Below are 22,360 nucleotides of genomic sequence, written 5' to 3' on the forward strand. Positions count from 1 at the left end.
CCTAATCATCTGCTGTTATTCAGGGGTTCATTGCACTTCTTTCCACCGTTTAATTTCCTCCGCAGCAGTTTCACAACTTGGCGTCTTGTGCCAAATCCAAGATGTTTGTGAATATTCATGCAGCTCTCAGAAGGCCTCGAGAAAGCAGCCGGGGGAGCTCTGTGACCTTCTTGTTAGGTCAGGCTGGATGCCGGAGGCTATCTAGTGATCACTAATACATATTCAAAAACCAGAGGCTGTCAGGCGCTGCTGTTAAGCAGGCTCCAAGATAGAAGAGGATCAAGGCCAAGCCACAACTCTTTTGTTTGCTCTCTTATCATCAGCAGTTTTTTTCTCCCTGTGATGGATAATCGTCACAGCTGCAGCTAGACACATATTGACCAAGTCTGCTGCGTTTCTCACCCTCTCACTTGAAAACACGCTGGCGGCTTGTTACAGTTTAAGAGCCTGACACAATGGATCGGTTCGGGTAATGTGTTTTCTATTGGCATTACGAGTTTAATGTAGCTTTTCCTTAGAGGTTGGTATCATTAGCTGCAGGATTTTATTGTAAAGAGTGCTGTCATCCCCCTGAATGCATCTAACGTTTCATTATCTGGCACCATCATGTTTCTGAAAATAATCTCAGCAGTCTAATGGAGGCGGATCAATACGGATGGATCGGTCTCGGGCATTTCCTTTTCATATCACAACCAACACCACCTCTGGGAATCTGCATTTATCTCCATATTCAATAAGGAGAGGATCCATTTAAGACGTGTTTCTTTTCTCCTCTCCACTACTTGTACATATTTGGTGTCAGTTAATTCGCTTTCCGCGGAACTGCCCGCAGCTATGTGGAGGGTTTGTAATTTGAAAGAGATGTGTTTGTAAAATGAGCCATTAGATTGAAATAACAATGAGCAAATGGGAGGCCTGATTAAATTCTCTGACTGCCTCATGGCGGTTGCTCCGTTGCAGCTTATTTCTCGATTAGGCGTCAGATGTGAACTTAATACTTCGTCTCTGTGTCTTCTAAAAGCTCACATCTTATTTGCTTTTGTTCCCTGCACTTTAAAACTCAACATGATAGCAGATCTTGATGTTAAACCTCTGCAGGTAACGTTTCGTTCCATATTTTTGTGTGTGAATCTCTTCATGTTGCTCGTCTGTAGTCATTTCGGTAACACCTCAGTATTATTTGCATTTGATTACACAACTGTGCTGAGATCATTGTGTTTTCGGAGGAGGAGTGAGGTCACGCTGAACGGTAATATCAGCAGAAATAAACAGCCTATTTATTGCAACTTTGTCCATCGGCTCCTGTTCTGTCTCGTTTTCTCTCTCCCACTGCGCCAAGCTTGGGTTTTTTTTCCTGTAAACGGTGAAACTCTGCCCCAGCACGGTGACCTGTAGCTGGGCCCTGCGGGAGTATTCTGTGTCCTATGCTCCTCATTGCCTCACCTTCTTTCCCCTCCTCCTCCTCCTCCTTCTTCTACTCCTTTTCTTCTTCTTCTCCTTTCTTTGGCGATTGCTCTAAGGGATGGATCTGCCCCCGAGACACAAGGACAAACCAAGGCTAGGCAGTTCAACTCAGAGTAGACGTGAATGGTTGGGAGCGGAAGGTGTGGTTTGCTCATAGACTTGGGCTCTTTTCTCCAGGAGACTTTGTTTGAGGCAGGTTGTGTTTGGTTAGGTCAGTGTTTTGATTGACCATTAAGGTCCCACCTAGCTTTAGGCAGGTTTGGATGCTTTAGAAGTTTACCACCACTGTTTTCTTTGGGTTTTTGGACTCTTATTTCTAAGCTTCATCAACTCATTCATCCTGCCGCCATGCCGGTCCGGATCATGTGCACCATCTCCTTCTCTGCGGACGACGAGCCCGGCAGAGGATACGGCAAAGACGGTTTTGACGACCACTACAAGCGCGTGAAGAAGAGTTACGATGACGGGGGCTCGCAGGACTACCTGGATGGGTGTAGTCAAGCAGATGATTACAATGACGAGGAGGACGACGTCACCGAGGTGGATGACCTGGCCGCTTTCTTCAGCGGTTGCTCCCTCCATGGCGCCAACCACATATTTGTGGAGGAGAAAAAGTTTGGCTTTCGCCAGGGTCTGTGGGCGGTGGTCTTCACCTGTGCTCTGTCCGCTTTCTTGTTCCAGGTAGCCGACAGAATCATTTACTATCTCCAGTATGATCGCATCACCATGCTGGATGAGAAAGTGGCCAACAACATGACCTTCCCGGCTGTCACCATATGCAACTACAACTTTGTTCGGAAGTCTCAGATGAGCTACAGCGACCTGATTTTCATGGGCCCTCTGCTGGGCTTCGAAGAAGGCATGGCGCCGGGTTTCCCACTCGCCCCGGAGCCGGATCGCCCGCCGGGCTCTCGCTTCAGCCTGGACGAGTTCTACAATCGCACTCGACACCGCATAGACGACATGCTGCTGGAGTGCAACTTTAGAGGCTTGGAGTGTGGGTCAGAGAACTTCAGAGAGGTAGGATACACAGAGACCCCGCAGTGAGAGTACGTTTGAAAACTGTTTCAAAGGTCTGATCTCTATAGGAAGCAGCAGACTATAAATTAGACATTACCAGTGCAATTTAGCAATTCATATGTTCAAGAGGAACTTTGTATGCATGTGGCAGACTTGATAATTTTGATTGATTGATCACATTTGATGCAGAGAAGGAATTGTTAGATTTCATTGATTGCCTGATAAAATATGGACGTCCTTCTTCTAAAGCCTAAAGTCTGACGTTAGGACAGAAGCCCTCACTGATGAGAACTCTGTAGAAAATCACTGATACAGAAGAAAGACTTTATTTTCTGCTGTTGGGTAAATTTGTGAGTTACTAGCCAATCAAGTCATCGCTGTAAAAATAAATGGCTTTCCCAATCTGTTAAGCACTTTAGCACATTCAAGAGGTGTTCATATCCGTCTGGTAGATTTAATACTTTTGATTGATTGATAATGTTGGAGATGAAATTGAATGTAGTTGCTGAACTACATTAAAGAGTATCTTTTGTTTAAGTTCATTGTGATAAAATGAGGACATTAAATAAACCCTGATTCTGAACTAAGCCGTAACACCAGAGAGGAGACCTCACTGATGAGGAAAATCACAAAGCACGGAGGAGTTTATTTAAAGCTGCGGAGTCATTTACTGACTTACCATCCCGTGTCATTGCTGTAAATAAAAATGTTTTTCCGAGTCAGCATGTCGCTTTAATGTAACCATTGTAAATTTCAAAAACGCGCAGACATAATAAAAGCAGGCTCCATTACTTAAAGTGGCATTCTTGGCATAAGCTGTTGTTATTGAATTAAACAGCACTGAATGAATCTTTGTGTTGCCTGAAGGAAGCTAAAGGGCAGCCTCTTGCCAGGCACACATTCCCTGAATTCTTGGTATTTCTGATTTTATGTCTGCTGCCCAAAGGTTCCCTTGAGTGTGCACATCAGACGGCACACGAGTGGAATACTGATCCACCAAGAAGTGTTGACAATCTCCAGCTATTGGTTTATTGATCTGCTTGACCTTTGCACAGTTCTGGAATCATATGAGCCGACTTCTAATGGATGTACTAAAGTTACATGAGCCGCAATTACATCAGCGTGTAAATGCATGAACATGACACATGATTCTCATTTGGTCCAACATGCCTCTGTCAATCTACAGCTTATTTTGCTACATTAGTTACTTCAGCACTGCGAATAGCTCAATTAGAATTGCAGTAGTGGAAGTTGTAATTACAACTGATCATAGTTTATAGCTACTAAATCTTTTCTAGCTTAATCCATAATTTATACAACAGAAAGTAATTAGCATCCTTTTTCATAATTAACTATTTAAATGATTTTGAAGTTTAACTTATAGCTTCTGAAACTTCAGTAAATTCAGTTTTCCTCGTCTTCCTTAAATGTGATATTTTTCAGGTGTTGGATTGTTTGTTGTAGTTTGGCTCTGGACAATTGGGGACACATTTATAGATTATAGGTAAATTAAAGTAATCATTAGTTGCTACCCTACCCATAAAATCAATGCCATGAGTGTTACAAAAATATAATTGAATGACAGAACATTACACATTAAGAGGTGTCCTAAGAGTTGGTTTTAATTAGATGTTTCACAGTGCCAACCATGATAGTCGCTCTGACATTATGTGGTTGGAGGCTTCTCAAATGGAGAGCAATATTCTCTCAACCAAAACACAGTTTAAGGAAACGTCTGGGGCAATGTGAAGCGAAGGTCCTGCATGAGGAAATTGGAGGTGTGAGTGTGTAAAGACGAACGTGTTTTATCACAGCGGGGCAGATCCTGAAGTGGAAGGGCAAACACTTCAAACCAGAGTCTCTTTATTTACCAAGAACAGTGCGTGCACGCAGGAGGAGATTAATTATCCTGCAGAGAAATAGAATTACTGCCGCAGAAAAGAACAAAAATAGCATTTTTATTGTCTCTGTTATAGCAACACGGAGGTCTTTATTCCTTGAAGGAATATTCTTGAGTAAATTTCCCACCACTGAGAGGCCCTACACTGACTGAGCATGCTGACAGATACAGCTCAAAAAGGAAGTAGGAGTTGCCACGCGAGAGAGCTAAATGTCACTTTGACTGCAGACTCCACATCTTAATCTACATATTTTCATTAAGCTCCAGTGTCTCTAACACAGGCATAAATTTAAAGACGCCCCGGTCAGGCAATCAGTATCACTAAAGACATAAAAAAAAAGTGAGCTATGTGGCCATTGTCCTTGAGGTGAAATAGGGCCAGCTGTCAGCCTCTGTTGATGTGCTTTTTAAAAGACAAAGCACAGTGACAGCAGTGCAGTCTGCTGTTTTATTAGCCTTCGAGTGCGGCAGTGACCAGGCTTTATTCAATGACAGACCTTACTGCCACGCTGCGGTTCAAAACTCATTCTTGCTTTCTTGATGTCTTACTTTCAGTTAGATGAGGCGTCTTTCGATCACATTATCACCTCGCGCAGCTCGGTGAAGCTGTGGCACATGCTTGCATTTAAATAAGCAGCCAGTGCGTCTCTATAAACACAATTATCTTTAAGCGGACCATCATAAATAATTACAGAGAAGGTTATCGGGTTAGAACATGTCCTGAAATATTGTTTTAACAGCATACAAACAAATTGTAGTTATGTTTTTGGCTTTTTTTATATGTAACATACAAGCAGCATATATGCTAAGTAAATGTTTAATGCTGAATATGCGTTAAAAACATGGTTAAATAGGTATTAAACTCTGTGAAGTACAGTGTGCATGCGTGCAGGTTTGAGGTGTAGTTGTTACTGTAGTGCAGCTTAAGGCCAGACTAACACAAGTGACAAGTAATCATTTCTCTGTCAGCTCTAATAGAACTAATTATAGTCCATGTCAATTTAACTTGAACCCTTCTGCATTACTGCCTCCCACTAATATAATCATCGATTGTTCCTCCAGCTCATACAGTCATTATGAACCAATACTTTCTTACTGTTCCAAAGCAAACATAATAAGTGTAATGTTATGCCTTGGACATGTTTGATAACCAGCCATGTATTGAAATTATTCCCCGTAAGCCCCCAAAATACTGCTGAAAAGTAGCTTTTTAGGGCTTTTTATGCTTCATATGTGCAGACAAAAGAGTCCAAGTTGATTTTGCAATAACATTTGGTGCCTTTTTTTGTTATAATAACTGATTGCTTGGTTTTATTGTGCAGCATTTGGGCTTTTTGGAGTTTAATTTGCCCCTTGTGTCATATTCTCCTGTTCCTTCACTTTACTGTAAAGTACTTTGAGCCACTCCATCTGTATAAAACTTGCTATATAAATGATTGTAACTGGGGGTTACAAGGTGGCGCTGTCGCCTCACAGCTCGGACGTAGGGGCCTTTCTGTGTGGAGTTTGCTTGTTGTCCCCGTGCATGCCTGTGTACTCCGGCTTCCTCCCACAGTCCAAAGACATGCTCGTTAGGTTCATTGGTGACTCTAAAACTGCCAGTAGTTGTGAGAGTGAAAGGTTGTCTGTCTCTGTGTGTCAGCCCTGTGATTGGCTGCAGTCCCCCTGATCCCTGAACAGGATAAGCTGTATAGATAATGATGGATGGATTGATTAACAGCATTCAGAGATATTTTAATTGATGTTTAATTTCAGAGTCAGAGATGAAAAGTGACTTTGGATGATTTGAAATCGATCCGTGCAATGCAACAACACAGTGTTTCATTTTGAATGCATAGAAGCTCCTGAACAGTACAGTACTTACACCTTAGTGATCAATAACGAGCTAACTCTCTTATTTACACTGGTAATATGCCCAATATTGATTAAAAGCAATAAGCCTTTTCGCATCGAGTTGTCAACAGGCATTCTGGGAAATCACAAACTTAACTAGACTTAAATGGACAATGAGATAAGCTGGCGGGTAAATGATGGTTATATAATGATATTGGTAATACACAGGCAGAGGAGAGGGACTAGCATTGTCGCTAATAGGTTAGCCATTCCCTTATGGCCTGTAGCAGGGCCTGGTTATTTCTATAGAGTAGGCTAACTTACTTAACAGCATCACATTTAGTATTTCTGTTACACTTTTCCTGAGCGGTAAATCAATAAGGAGTATTTATTTTGTGTAATGTGGTTGTTGGCAGCACCGCCAGTCCCACTGCGGAGAACACAGAATCCCTGCTAGTGTGTGTTTATTATATCAGCTAAAGAGCCACTAATGGCCCAGCAGACTCTATTGTTGGAGTATTGAGGAGTAGCAGGAAGGAGAGGTGAGCTGATTGATTGCTTTCTGTCTCTCTCAATCTCTGTGGATCTCTGTCCATTCCTCCTCCTCCTCCTCCTCCTCCTCCTCCTCCTCCTCCTCCTCTCTCTCTCTCTCTCTCTCTCTCTCTCTCTCTCTCTGTCCCTTCTGTCCAACGTCTCTGTCGTGTTTTTGTGCATGCCAAAGTTTGTTTCAGTCTGTCTGTGTGGACACTGCGATGATGATCTCTGGCTAAGGCCCGGGTCAATAGTGCAGCTTGGCTGCCGCCCTGTAGATAGGCGGTTCAGGTTGCAGAGATTCTGTCCCCGAGCAGAATGTGAGCCCCCCACAGAGCGGTGATCCAAATCCCTGCTTCCTGCTCCATCTCCAGCCCATTAGCTACAGCTTCCCTTTCTCCAGAGCTCAGCATTGTCAACAGATCAGCCAGTGGATCCGGTTACACCCTTCTCCTGTCTCCTCAAGAGCATCAGTCTGTATACTCAGACAGACAGACAGACAGACAGACAGACAGACAGACAGACAGACAGACAGGGAGAAAGACTGCATGAGTGGAAAATGAAATGCCAGCTCTGACCTCGCCATCTGGCTCTTAGCTGTAAATACTTGTTATGGTTCAGCACTTATTCAAAGCAGCCATTGGGAAGAGATTGTATCAGGGAAAGTGTAATGTAATTATCTTCAAGCATATGCCATGATAAATTAGATGTTAGCAAATTACCCTTAAAAAAGGAGCGCATAGATCACAATATGTGCGCACCGACAAAGAAAAAAAGGCTGAATTAATCTCGCTCTGCCAACTTGGATTGCGTGCTGAACTCAATTTGTTCCTGTCACTTTGTGGAGCAACAGTTCCTCTACACCTTGTGCAATTACGCTAATTAAACTGTCACTTCTTCAAATGGAAATTGATTTTGTTTCTCTTTGTTTGTGGTATGTAGTCAGTTTGTGATTTATGCTATTTTCCAGTTGTGCAGGGCATATGCGTTCTTTGGAGCTCGATCTATGTTTGATTCCTGCTGTTTCATTAGTTGGCTTTAAATTCAGATTCATCAGGCGATACGAGCACAACAACACGGACACGCTGCCGGAGCACGTGCCTCCTGCTCTGAACGGCAGAACGCTCCCTGATGTTTCTGTTCAGTTGCTTCTCTTCCCCCTCGCTACGTCTGCTGTGTGTACGAATCACACCACAGAAATGGATTTTAAATTTCAGGTTATGGAAATAAGTTTGATTAAGTTTGGTCAGAAAGTGGTCATTACGGACTCTGAGTTTGAAGAAGGCTTGCACAGTTGAATCTCCTCCCCCCCTCCGAGAGGTGACAGCACAGAGCCATTAAATATTTATAGTTGCACTGAAATTCAGACGGCTGTGACTTTCTCTCATCTTCTCGGCCATTATTAGCTGTTTTCAGACGAGAAGTTCAAATGTGTCCCCTTTTACGTACAGCTACACAGAATGGCAATTAAATTATCAAAGAAGCGCAGAGCCTTAAATTAGATTTTTGCATGCACTTACATTATACTACATAATATCGAATGCATTACAGGAAGCTTTTCTTCCCTTAATCTCCCTTTAAAGCAGTGTGATGATCTAATTAGTGAAATTGGTACCTCTGATACTAATCCATTTGTTTTTAAGGCTTTCCAGCGATTCACTTGGCTTGCCAGCATCCATGATTTCACTCATATCAAAGAGCGATCACAAGGGGGCAGTGTTTCACAATTTTCTCAGAACCTAACTCGGCTTTCATGGAGTTCTTGGCACTGAGATGCTGCATGCTGTTCTTTTTTCCCTCAGAAATATACTTAATCCCATCTCTAAAGAAGCCTTTGGTTCCCACTACACAGAACAACATCAGACCCCCTGAGCTGCAATGACCAGTATCCAGTGAGAGCTTCATGTAGAAGCAGAGCGGCTGCCAGTGGGACAACAGTGGTTAAAAGCGCTGTTTTCCTGAGGGATTATACTCTATTTGTGTGTTGTGGGGATTAAAGAATAAATATTACAAATCAAACATGGAGCTGAGGTTTGCTCGCTGTGGACGGCGCTGGCAGAAACCCATCCCTCACTCGTCCGCTGCCTCTCCTTTCTCTCTCTCTCTCTCTTTAAATCCTTTTTCAAATTTTGCAAATGACGACCTCCAGTCCAGTCGGAGTGAGACTATCGCTCTCCGTCACTTGTGTCCTATCTCTGTCTCCATCCATTTGACGGATCTGTGTTTTCAAATGCAGCCATTTTCATTAAACCTCTCATCAGTCTTCTTCTGACGAGCGCTGCAGCAGCTCTCACTCCCCGTTAGGACGAGCCTGACGGGATTCAAACTGAGGGTCATTTCAAATTGCACAGATACATCGCTACCTGTCGTAGATAGCGGCCGACACTTCATAACCCAAATGCTAATGAATCGTTAAAGTGTCATGAATGAAAGGGTGGAACTTTCACTTTCCTCACAGACTAAGATAAATGAAGCTTAATGATGTGAAAATGAGGGATACGGCAGTCTGGTTGGAGCAATTATGTATGAATAAGACATATGACAAGTGTCCTATACAGTACAAGGCCAATAGCCACTTACTAGCAGATAATTAGGCTGATGAGAGGGTCTTAATGGCTTCTCAGGATTGTTCCCCTGTACTCGACATCAGGGCTGAAATAAAACGTTTGGCTCCAAATGACAGAAGAGGCTGTCAGAGGAGCCGTGAGGAGAAAGGTGGTGTCCTTTAGGAGCGCTGGACTCTGGCTTTGTGATCTCTCTCTCTCTCTCTTTTTGTGTCTCCCTGTGGCTTAGTGTGTCGTGCTCCAAAAAAACTCAGACAGTCGTACTCGTCCATTTATTAGATTAATTATACATAACCACGACTGGCCTCACTGCAGAAAAAGTCTATTCTTATCAGAGTTCAAGTACATGGAATTGTAGGGAAAAGAGATTTTAAGTGGTGTGTGCGTAGTAGGTGTAGTGGGTGTAGTGTGTGCGTGGTGTGAGGATGCCTAAAGGGCAGTATGTGTTCCTGGCTGAATTGGTGTTTTCTGCCTCTCCTCTCCAGAGTTTCATAGATGAGTGCACCTATCGTGGTCAGCAGGGCTCCGTTATGAAGCGAGGGGCCCTATGTAACAGAGTGTAGAATCAGCAGGATACCTTACCCCAACCAAGACATGTGTGTTTGGATGTATTATATTTGTGTATGTGTTAAATGTGTGCAGGGAAAAATATACAAGAAGAAAGATTGTCAGATTGTTTATTTGCAGAAATATCAGCTTTAATAGAGCTTTCAGTAGGTGACATTTGCTCTGTAACAGTGCAACATCTCATTAATGAAAAATGTATGTACATTAATCAATCGATTAGTAGTTTGGCCTTTAAAATGTCAGAAAATGTAATGTAAGAAAAATATTGATCAGTGATTCCCAAAGCTCAAGGTGACGTCCTCAAATGTCATGTTTTGTCGAAAAGCCCGAAGATATTCAGTCGACTCTCACTGCATAGAAAACAGAAACATTTACATGTAAGTTGCTGGAATTAATAAAAAATGTTTTACTTAAATCTCCTGTGAGGAACTTTGTGTTGATTTTGGCGCCCCCTGTGGACAAAGCCGTACATCTTATCTCTTTGCTGATTTTGTCCTGTTCATTTGTCCTGTACATTAAGTGGTGGTTTTTAACTAATAATCTCATCCTGCTTCTTTAACAGTCTTATGTATCACTCATTTTTACCCTGAATAATGTAAACAAAGGCAGCGTGCAGTTAATCGCTTTGTCTGACACCCACCCTGTGACGCCAGCAGTTTCAGGCATTCAAAATAACTATATAATAAAGATATAGAAATAATCAATCTTGTTGCCGATGGTCTGGTTTGCTTTTGTAGGTCATACAGAGTCATCAATTATTAATTTCAGTCTGTTTCATAACCAGATAAAAACTCCTCACAAGAGCTTTAAGTTGCTGGAATCTCTTTTTTTAATTACCAGAAATATAAGATGCAGTCTGTTTTCGGGGGTATCCCAGAGGGAAAAGGGTTTCTATAGCTATTCATTAATTAAAACGTGTATAAGTTATTTCAACACTATTTCAATTTATTTTCATTTGAAACACGCTCAAAACACAAATTACAGCCAACCATCTGTTTTCGCCATGTTGAGTTTGCAATCCTGCTAGCTGCCAGTGCACAGCTAGCGGTAGCTGGCAGCCTACGGTAATGTTGATCGTTGTGAAGGTGGCAGCTGATCATGACGGTGCACGTCTGTGACGAAGCGTTAGCAACAATCAAGTTAGTTCTGGGTAAAATACTGTAACACAATATCATACCTCTCTCTGCATTTAATACTGATAAATTGGTCGCACCGGTATAAAGGACACAGCCCACTTTTTAGGTGTTAAAAAAAATGTGTCATATACACCGGATTTACGGAAATCCTTGCAGCTCTAAATCAGTGATTTTTGACGACACAAAAGGACCGTTGGAGGATGCCAATGATGTGTGTAGGGGGCAAAACAAGTTCAGTTTAGCCACAACTACTTGATAAGATTTAGCTTAAGAAAATGGTTTTGTTTTAAAGTAAGCTTGCGAGTTACGTTACATGTCTTAAGTTGTATTATAAATGTACTTTAGAAATATGTGAAAGTTTACTTTTGGTCTCACACGGGACACAAACATCTGTTTCGGCCTTTGTTTGATCCATCCAGCCGACCTCCTGTCAGAGTTTCTAGCTATTAGTGCAATGTTTTTATACGTCACTTGACTTTCTCCCTAGCTCAGAAAATCTGAACGTAAACTTTGCTGCAGTTTAAAGTTGGGGTGAAAGACAGGTTTACTAAGGATTCAAGATGCTGCTTTGTGTCCCACGCTGAACTATCACTGTTTAAATCCCTTTAAACACCAGTGCAAACATCATCCTCTGAAACTGTTGTTATTCAAACTTTGAACACATGACTGCTCAGTCACTGTTAGACAGTCTGGATAAGAGCAGCTGCAAACTGCCTTAAAGTCAATAAGCTCAAAAGTGTAAGCAGGCCGGCCCTGAGCTAATGTTAGTGGAAGGTCTATTGATTGAGCGGTAGTTGTTTCATCCCAGAATCTCTGAGTCAATCTCAGAGGGTCTGCTGCTGCCGCCTGTGGGCACAAGTGGAGGAGGAGCTGATTATATTATTCAGCACTGCAACCTAATAAACACAGCTGATGCAAATCTTAATGCCAATAACGGCTGAATAAGTAGCATACGATGACAGAATTACAGAGATTGGAGGGGAGGTGTGCCTCTGTGATTCAGACCCCCACCTCGCTGTGCACGGGTTTATTTCAGGACACCACTGTTCAGGACACTTCCATCCAGCGGTTATTAGGAGGAACAGTGCAAATAAATCATGCCAGCAATTAACACACCTTACACTCCCACTTCCAAGCAATTACACACACACTCATGGAAGACATCAGCCATCATATTGCTTTCAGTAAATGTATCTCCAAAGGGATTATTATCCTGCAGGCTAAAATGAAATCAAAATGAAGGATCCATTTAGGTGCAACACACCGTGCAGCTGGCTTTGGACTGCTGGTTTTTGATCCTTTTTGGCAGTCTGATCTTCCTCCCTTTGTGTGTGTGTGTGTGTGTGTGTGTGTGTGTGTGTGTGTGTGTGTGTGTGTGTGTGTGTGTGTGTGTGCGTGTGTGTGTGTGTGTGTGTGTGTTTGCATGCATGTCAGTTTTGCACGGGAGTTGTCAGCCAGTTGGACTACCATCGACCCTCCTTCGTTAGTCCTGCCTTCTTGGCATGTCTGACAGCCTCCTGACATAAGGTGTAACACGCACATACGCTTGCGCACGCTCACTTCTTGCCAGCACTTTAACAAGCTGCCAGTTTGTTTTGTGCAAAACAAGTTTCTGGACACGTAGAACAAACATATAATTTGCACATATATAAATTCTGGCTGTAGCTTGAATAAACACGACGGTATTTCCAGGCAAGAAATCGAAGAAGTGTTTTATTCCATAGTTTTCCCTCTGTCAGAACACGCTGGTTAATAGCAGCTGATAAGCCTGTGATTGTGAGCTGTTCTTACGTTGGGTCGGGTCTGAAATTAATAGAACGTGACAGGATATCTACCGAAGATCTCCTTGACTGAGAGGCTCTTGATCGTATTTATGCTGAATAAGAAATCAAAAGCAAGCTCGATGTAATATTTTGAAAGGATAAGACTTTTATGATACAACTTGTCTCTCGAGTCGGGGGGAGGTGGTGCTTCAGGCGTTTTTTTCTATTTCTAAAAACAGTTTGAAAGGATATATATCTGCAGCAGGAGAGGGATGCTTCGTTCTCTTGGTTGGAAAATGTGAACTCTTGTTACAGAACAGTTTCTGGATTCGTCCTGACATACACGTGCATGTGCAGGGCTTGTAACAGGGCATCTGTGCGTAACTAGAGCTCCACTATCCCTGACATCTCAAAGACCACCACAGAAGTCCTTGTAAAGCCGATCTAATATATGAAACTTTCTATACTATCCTTGATTAAAAGTAATCAGCTGATTAGGTAAGACATTGTAGAAAATATACCAATTAGCGGGTTTTTCAAGAGGTTGATAAGAAGATAGCAATCAAACACCGACTCATTATTGTGCATATGTTAATAACAAATTAAGGTAGAGAAATGACCACAAAATGTTCAAGTTCACTTAAAAAGTGTCACAGACGAGGTTGTTCTCTGAGTAATAATCTTGATGATTTTCATGTAAATAAATGTCTGTTAAGTCTCTATCTATCGCCGAATGAGGTAACACAATGGTGATTGAGCCTCTGGCCCACTGATGAAAGCCTTTGCATTTAGAATGTTATGGACTGGGTGTCTGGTGCAGAAAAAATCACAAGCCCAGTTAGTGACGCGTTTTCCATCAGCCAGCAGTGGTTGGTCTGCCAGAGAGGGTAGGCGGAGCTAAGCGGCTGCTTTTCCGCTCTCTGCAAATGTTGCGAGTAAACAGTAATCTACTATGGCTGAACAAACAAAGAAAAGATGGATGACTACAGATACAACTTCAACAAGAAGTGAAAATCCAAAGAAGAAGAAACAAACTCGACGCTCAGATGAAGCAAACAGTCTGAAAAGGAAAGCGACCGTCAGCCAGGAAAATCAGGAGTTACAACCGGAGCCAACCGTGGACGTCACACATGCAGCACTGTCTGGATATCTGGGAAGTGTGCTCCTGCAATTACCGTTTATCGCCATGAGGTGCCGCCAAAGACAATGAAACTGAGATCTTTGAGATTATAACTTTAAATCTTGGCAACAATAATATAATACCAAAATAAAAGAGTCTTTAATAATATTTATTTAAATTATATTGTGTTTTTTTTTTATCAGATTTTTCATAATAGACCTAAGAAATCCAGCATCGCTCTAGAGCTCATTTTTGTGCATTAATTACAGAGCTGGAGCCAGCATATGCTAGCCTAACTTAGCATCAGCTATCCTGACTTCTGCAAGGTTCAAAAATACGATCTAATCACCTCTCACGTTTTAATCACTTCTTTTTTTATCCATACACCAACAGAAACTTTAAAATGGTAACCTCTGATTTTAGAGGCGTCTTTACTTGCTGGAGTTATTTCTTGACAAACAAGAGGTTATCTGTCTGCCCAGTCCTGTCTTTGGTGCAGGTCTCCAACCTGGCAACGTTACAGTAACAACACTTGACAACACACTGCTGTGGCTTCAGGACGCTGTGCGCTGTCACTGCACCGTGCTGTTGTTGGCTAAGAAAACAGCTTCAGCAAAGACTTATACCTAAAAACCTCTTGGCTCCACATTTAGTGCACAGACATGAGATTAATATAGATCCAGTCACGTCACTCTTAGTGCATAGTGACAATATTGTGTCCCTGATATCCCCCCTGTTTATTTGTGTGATACAGCTTGAATGCATAATCGCACACGTTCTTGGCCTCTCCAAAGTAGCCTTCGCCTCCACATTTATACATTCCTTAAATCACCTCTGCTGTGTGCAATTATGCCAACACCAGCACAGGGAACTCACCTCCTCACCACTAATAAAACAAATGGATAGATTTTGTTTTACAAGAAGGATTCATTGGTAAATGTCAGGCAGGGAGGGAGCATTTATTTCACAAAGGCCCATTCATTCTTTTCTCCCTGAGCGGCAAATAGGAGGCATCAGGCCTGTGGGGACTGGGGGACTGTTTGCTATAGCTAGCGGCCGTACTCTGAAAGTCATTCATCAGAACCGTTTCCCCTTTCCCGAACTCTCCCCAGCCCAGCTGTCATGATGCTGCCAGGATGAATAAGCAGTGTCATCCTGTGTCTCCCTGTGCAGGCAGGGATACTCTAACTGTCCCTTGGGCTTTAATATCAATCTGCTGCATCCAGCCACAGCGCTTATACAGTTAAAGTCCATTTTCAGATACATGCATAAATGTGTCATTCCTCGTGGGGCTGCCACATTCAGTTCATTCATAACTTCAAAATAAAAGCTTTGGAGATCATCCTATCCAGAGCAAATGTTAGCTTAGCATCTGGTGAATTGTGACCAAGCTTTTCACAGCATTATTCTGAAGCTGGTGGCTGATGGTTGTCCACCAATGAGTCTGGTTCTCCTCGAGGTTTCCTTGCCACTATTACCAAGTGCCTACTCATTGGTGGACTAATGTTGGGTAAGTAATATTGAGAAGCGTACAGTCAAACCTGCTCTGTAAGTGTCATGAGATATCTTTTGTTTTTGTTTGGTGCTATATAAATACCATTGTTGACTGTTAGCTTGTGCACATTTCAGTAATATAACTACTATTTCTGAAGAGTCTTCAACACAACAGTTTGTTCCCCACGGCAGTGTTGTTCCCACTGAGTTTAAAAAAGCTCAAAGGCTTCCCACTGTGCCTGAAAGCGTTTTCTAGCTCTCTAATGTACAATTACTGAAAATGGGTCAACATGTGCCTTTAAAGATTCGGCCAGCTGGGGCCTCTCTGTGAGGAGTTTGCATGTTCTCTTTGTGGCTGTGTCGCTTCTCTCCGGGCACTCTGGTTTCTTCCCACAGTCCAAAGACATGCTAGTTAGGCTAATTGGTGACTCTAAATTGCTTGTACATGTTTAAAAGGTTGTTTGTCTCTATGTGTCAGCCCTGTGATTGACTGGCGACCTTTCCAGGGTGTACCCCTCCTCTTACCCAATGACAGCTGGGATCTGCTCCAGCTCCCCAGCCACCCTCTAAGCAGTGCATGAATTAATTTGTTCAGTGTAAGACATCCAGCGCTCACAATCAACGCAGAAAGCAACATTTAACTTCACAAAATCTTTTAGGCTAGGCAAGGTCTGCTTTTGTGAAACTGCTCTGCTTTAATGTTTTTTCTCAGTATAAAAGTCTGTTTATCTGACACTTTTATTTACTGTTGTAAAGGCTGGAAATCATTTGAAACTACACTTCGACTCAGGCGTCAGGACCTTAGAAATATGTACTTATATTTAAATAATAACATAGTCAAACACCACATGAAATATATCATTGAGGACATGGGGCTGATATTTTAAATAACGATTTCTTTATTCATATTAATTTATTGAGAAAAACATTGAATGAAACACATGAATTATGAATAAATCATTTGCCTTTTCAAATGCCTGAAAATATAAAACTATATTAATAAACCAAACATTATTTCCTTGAAGCTTTAAAGTTTCTGTCTCTTTTTGAAGTGAAGCAATATTTTAAAGGGGTTCTCCAAATAACTCTTAATTAGGTAAGGAAACCAACAAGAGACATTACAGGTATTGAAAAAGGAAAAGGCGTTTTAGTCCAGAGTAATATTAAACCAGACACCCAGTCTGTAATACTGCAAATGCATTACCTCATTCGTCGATAGATATCACTTAACAGACATTTATTTACATGAAAATCTTTGAGATTATCACTTTAAGCTCCAGAAACACTGTGTACTTCATTCCCCACAATGCAACGAAATTGTGTCATTCTTTATTTTCTGATTTCAGAAAGCTCCTTTAGAACCACAAATATTCCTCATGATGAGTGAACTGAACTTACTGAGGCGGCTTTGGCTCAGAGGTAGAGCGGGTTGTCTGATTTGGCAGATGGGTTCAATTCCAGGCTCCTTCTGTCTACATGTCGAAGTGTTCTTAGGCAAGACACTGAGCCCTGAATCATTTCCACAGGCTTAGCCATCGACGTGTGAATGTGTGTGAATGAATTAAACATGGGGTCCTGATGGGCAGGTTGGTAACACTGACTCCATCAGTGCATCAGTGGAGGAATGCTGACATGTAGTGTAAAGAGCTTTGAGTGGTTTGATGACGAGAAAGGTGCTACACAAGTGCAGTCCAGTCCATTTAACTTCATGTGTGAGATTGAGCGCGCCTTCAGTTTCCACTTACACAGAACCTTTCATTCTGTAAGCTATACGGCACTTTCTGATTATTATGAGGCTCTTGCAGCAGTTAAGCATGTTCAACGTGATTCAATTACTCTGTGTTCAGAGCAGTTAGATTATAATCATTTAAATTGTGTTCACCACACTTTCACAATGTGTCTCTAAATACTTTTTGTTCCTGAGAGGCTGTTGACAAGTTTAATATTCAGTTTTGTTTCAGTGTCACAACCTGAAGCTCTTTGTATTCACAACCTTCCTCTGAGTCTCATCTATCACATTGGTGTAACGGTACAGCAGCACAAACCCGAAGCGGTGTTTAAGTCACCTTTATAGCCCAAAAGATGGAGAAGTTTTTGAAAAATTGGCCTTTGTGACACTTTGTCCCTTACAGCTGATCATGTACACAATTATCTTTAAAATTGTCTCCTTGAATCAGCACCTGCTCCTCTGTCAGCCCCCACAGCTACAGAACCCTGACGACTGCTTCTCTCCCATGCATTCACCCTGTTTCTATTTCTTTACCCTACCCTTCGCTACCTCCATCACTCTCTGCCTGCTCCCTTGTGGATGCATTGGCACCAAACATTCCCAGCGGGAGTCAAAGAACAGACAGCAGCAACCAAGAGAAGCAGAGGGAATAAGAGGATCACAGAAAGAGGGGAGAAGCGAGGAGGGTTGACTTAAAATTTTGAGATAAATAACAGAGAAGTGGCAAGACCGGGGGAAGTGCATTGTGTTTACTCCCAGATAAACAGGGGGGGTTATACTGTGTTTCAGGGTGAACAGAGAGAAGGGAGGTAGATTCAAGAGCTAGTGGTTAGCAGAGAGGTCGGTAAGTGGGCTGGGCGAAGGTGTTCACCTCGTGTCATGTAGCTCCACTCTACACGTGTCCAGGCGGGCATGCCCCACCCCCGTCACGACCCAGGATGACAGTTTGATTAACTGCCGAGTACCTCGACATTGCAGAGCTCTCGCAAACAAACCTCTGCCATCAGCACATGCGGTCAGACACACAGAGAAAGAGTTTATTTATCTGTCAGCGTCCACTCACACAGAAGAGGACGTTCATATCGCTCCTGTCACTACATTTTTAGATAAAGAATTAGTCATGAAAAATCCAATTATTCAGAGACGTGTGATCTCAGTCGCTGCAATTACAATCACAGACTCATCCAACTGGTGGTGTAGTTCATTTTATGTAATCACTTCTTTATTCACTGTTATCAGCAAGTTTATCCACAGGTCAGTAGATGCATAACATTTATCTTAAAGACATTATACAAAGATAAGCATTTACAGACTGTTACATGATTCTATAGGGCTGCACCATTATGGCCAAAATGCTAATCAAGATTTAGGGGGCTTTCACATGAGGGACCCGAGCCCGGATCCGAGTACACTTGACCACAAAGTCCGGTTCATTTGATTAGTGTGAACACTGTGTACCGTACTCGAGCATGATTCCTTGATCCGTACCCGGGTCCAGTTGAAAAGGTGGTCTCGAGTATGGTTCATGTGTCCTCGGGTACGGTACGCACCAGGTGTGAAAGCTAACCGTACCAAACCACGGAAGTGGACTGCTTTTCATAATGTCTCCAACAAAATCTGTGTATGCTTGCATCACCACCGATCTCATCCTCTGAACTGCACAGCGAAGGCTGAAACCGTAGGAATGTAGGTGAGAGGGTCGTTCTTGAGATTTTCTCCAAAATATAATTAATTACTCAGGTACGATACGAAGCAATCATACCTAATGTGAAAACACCCTTAAGATTAAGTTAATTACCTGAATTTGGTGTATATTAGCATTGGTGCATCATGGGTAATTTCAGTCTGTCTTTGGGAGTTGAATGGATAGGGTGCCGCGCTGTGCAGCGTTGCTCTTACGGATGTCTGACTTGACGCTGGACAAGGACGGGTAGCGATGTTATTCCTCTTGGCCTTCACACACTCATCATGCTGCACTTTGTGTTGTTTTTGGTGGTTGAACAAGTTAGTTGTGTTGCTTTGCGGTGCAGACGCAGGTTTCGTGCACTCTTTACTGATTATTCTGGGGCGGCTGTGGCTCAGTGGTAGACTGTCATCTTTTAATCGGAAGGTTGGTAGTTCGATCCCCAGCTGACTCCCCAGCTCAGAGTGTCCTTGGGCAAGATACTGAACCCCAAATTGCTCCTGGTGGCATAGCTTTTTTTTACGTAGCAGCCTCTGCCATCAGTGCATGAATGTGTGTGAATGCGATATGTAGTTTAAAAGCAGCTTTGAGTGGTCACAAAACTAGAAAAGCACTATATCAGCACAGTTCATTTATCATTATTTTTTCTAGCTTAACATCACTTGCACTAAAGCCGAAATACCTCCAAACAACCAATGACAAGTCATTTCAGGGGGGCCGTTGTTTCGTCCTCCGTTCCAGACATTTGACTCTCTTCCACTCTAAGCTGTTGCTGCAAGGTAGGCGCTCATGAGATGACAGCTCCCCCAAAAGTGAGGCCAAGATCTCTTGGATAACACTCCCTAAGCACTTGATTGAATATGCAGCAGAGTTTTGTCGGGAGGAGCACACATTTTAAACAACAACATGGCCGTCAACCATGTTTATATAATCTTGGGAAGGCAAAATCGTGATCAATTGTTTCTCTTATCCATTTCCAAAACGGTCCCACTGCACAACCCAGAAACCCTAAAGTAACCCCACATCTCCATAAAAGGGGAATAAAATATAAAGTGGAAAGGTGTATTTGGCTTAATGCTTTAACTACAGATCTCTGGACCTTCCCATATCTACAGTTTAACTCACATGCAACCCTTTTCTAAATAGATATATACACACCAATTTGCCTGCATCAAGAGTAACCTTTTGCAGATGTGGGTGTTTGCAGGCATGTGTGAATGCACAGCAGAAAGCCTCTGTATAAACAACAGTGTGCAGTGTCTGCGTTTGCAAAACACATTCTGTATATTATATATTTCCCTACATATCTATACAGTTACACACATGTGGGTTTGTACACCTGAAGATCTTGGACAGGGGCCAAAAGTGAAAAGGACAAACATAAAACATGTTGGACTGAAAATACATTTCTAAAGGGCTACGCATACATAAATCAGAGGTCAGGAGTATCTTGTAGGTAGTTCTGAATGTGCGTCACATTTAAAGTCTTGCACCACAAGTCTAACACTGAAGGTGACGGCTTAAAGAAAAAACATAGACTGTGTAATTCCACCCTGAGCATGTCACACGCTGCATGCCAAAAGGTGTAATCCTGGCCTGCTCGCTAAAAGACTGATAAGATATGACGTCAAGTGGCTGCTATTAAATTTCTGTGCTTGTCGCTGCCTTTTCATTCATCTCCAGTTGGCGTTTAAGTATTCGCTGCTTCACTGGCTTCGCTGATTGAAATTGAAGTCTTTTTCTCATTTAGGGGAACTGTCAAAGCAGAAATCCTCCCTAAAAAACACCATCTACTGATTACTCTTATTCAAATGAGCTCCCAGCGATCAAGCAGCTAATACTCTGTGGTGTTCAATGGCCTGCGATGGATATTCATAACATCAGTTTGTAATGGATACTGACATTTGTGGACCGAGAATGTTTCTGTAATTACATCCCTTTTTGTTTCATTGTAGTGCCTTTGACAGGTCTCAACTCCAAAATGTGCCCATTAATGTACCCCGCACTCTGCCAGTGTGTTATTCACTCCCTATCAGTGTTACGTTTAAAAGCTCCAGGATTTGTCTCAATAACATCATTGAAATTACTTTGGAAGAGACAGATTCACACTCTAAAAAGAAGATTAGGCTGCCTATGATTACAGTAAAGTTATATGTGTTTTTCCCTTCAAGGCAACAGTTTTCGGATGCATGAAATCTTTCGTCTTTGAAGGAATAAGTTAGCAGGCTTTTTATAGACTCCAAAGTTATCCTGCCGGAGTTTCAATCAGGCTTTGGAACATACGACAGCCCTGAGACTGCCACAAAAATAATCAGCCACCTCTGACTAAATGAAAACAAGGTCTCCAATCCTGTCCTGTTGGAACTTAACTCAGTATTTAGATATGATTCACTGTGATGTTTAATCACCTGGAAAAGTTGGTTGGTCTTTCTCATGGACTCAAAACATACATCAAAGGGAGAAGTTTTCTCAAAGGATCATGTGGTTGAGAAACGTGACATCTGACTTGAGGTTGCACAAGGGGGCTTCTTTGGTCCATTGTTCTTCTCACAAAACATACTGACCCTCGATGACGTCTTATGCAGATGACACACAACTTTACTTCTGTGCTTGACCAAAAGGTACTGCAGTTATTAACTCATCACTACCTGTTTTTAGCAGTAAATATAGAGATATATAGCCGTATTTTCATTAAGTAAAACAAGAATCAAACTTAAAGTTGTAATCTCGAAGATCTCAGTTTCAACTCTGACGATAAACTCTTGATTTTCCTGGCTGACGGTCGCTTTCCTTTTCAGACTGTTTGCTTCATCTGAGCGTCGAGTTTGTTTCTTTTTCTTTGGATTTTCACTTCTTGTTGAAGTTGTATCTGTAGTCATCCATCTTTTCTTTGTTTGTTCAGCCATAGTACATTACTGTTTACTCGCAACACTTGCAGAGAGCGGAAAAGCAGCCGCTTAGCTCCGCCTACCCTCTCTGGCAGACCAACCACTGCTGGCTGATGGAAAATGCGTCACTAACTGGGCGTCACTTGCGATTTTTTTCACTAAAGTCGCCACAGACAGCCAGTCTGTAATACTGCAAATGCAAAGGCTTTCATCAGTGGGCCATAGGCTCAATCACCGTTGTGTTACCTTGTTTACGGATAGATAGTGACTTAACAGACATTTATTTAAATGAAAATCTTTAAGATTATCTCTTGCACTATCACTTATCACGTGCAAGCTCAGCCTCTCTCTGCTACATTTTCTAATGTCTAAACAAATTCAGCTAAATATCGTAGTCGGCCAAAACACTGCAAAATGTAACCTTATTCATAGTGCCCTCTGCACTTGCTTATTTAGGGATGTTTATGTTGGGAGTTTTGCTGTTTGTAGTTCACAAGTGCAGGTGAAGAATGAAAAACCAAGCAGCTGGTGCGGCTAGAATAACAGATTTTGCAGCTTCACCCCAAAGAAACCTAGAAAACCAGTAACACCTGCAGGCGGTTTTCATTCTTTATCCCCAACTCAGATCAAGAGAAAGTTTAAAAATCGGCAGAAAATCCCTTCAAGT

At 42.2% G+C, this 22,360-nt stretch overlaps 1 protein-coding gene across 2 annotated transcripts in view; it reads left to right on the forward strand.

The window, feature by feature from the left end:
- Positions 1-22,360, forward strand: part of asic1b (acid-sensing (proton-gated) ion channel 1b) — a 175,983-nt gene that overhangs the window by 112,752 nt on the left and 40,871 nt on the right. Inside the window, exon 1 of one of the 2 annotated variants that reach the window (XM_069677585.1) lies at positions 1,813-2,484. The exons of the other annotated variant lie outside the window; for it this stretch is intronic. Within the exon in view, the coding sequence (XP_069533686.1) occupies positions 1,813-2,484 (672 nt within the window). Of the gene's footprint in view, positions 1-1,812; positions 2,485-22,360 lie in introns of those variants that run through there. 2 annotated transcript variants of the gene reach the window in all.

This window comes from Semicossyphus pulcher, unplaced genomic scaffold (genome assembly GCF_022749685.1).
Source record: "Semicossyphus pulcher isolate SPU_LCO1_2020_fin unplaced genomic scaffold, fSemPul1.0.p SCAF_3, whole genome shotgun sequence".
Taxonomy (NCBI): Eukaryota; Metazoa; Chordata; class Actinopteri; order Labriformes; family Labridae; genus Semicossyphus; species Semicossyphus pulcher.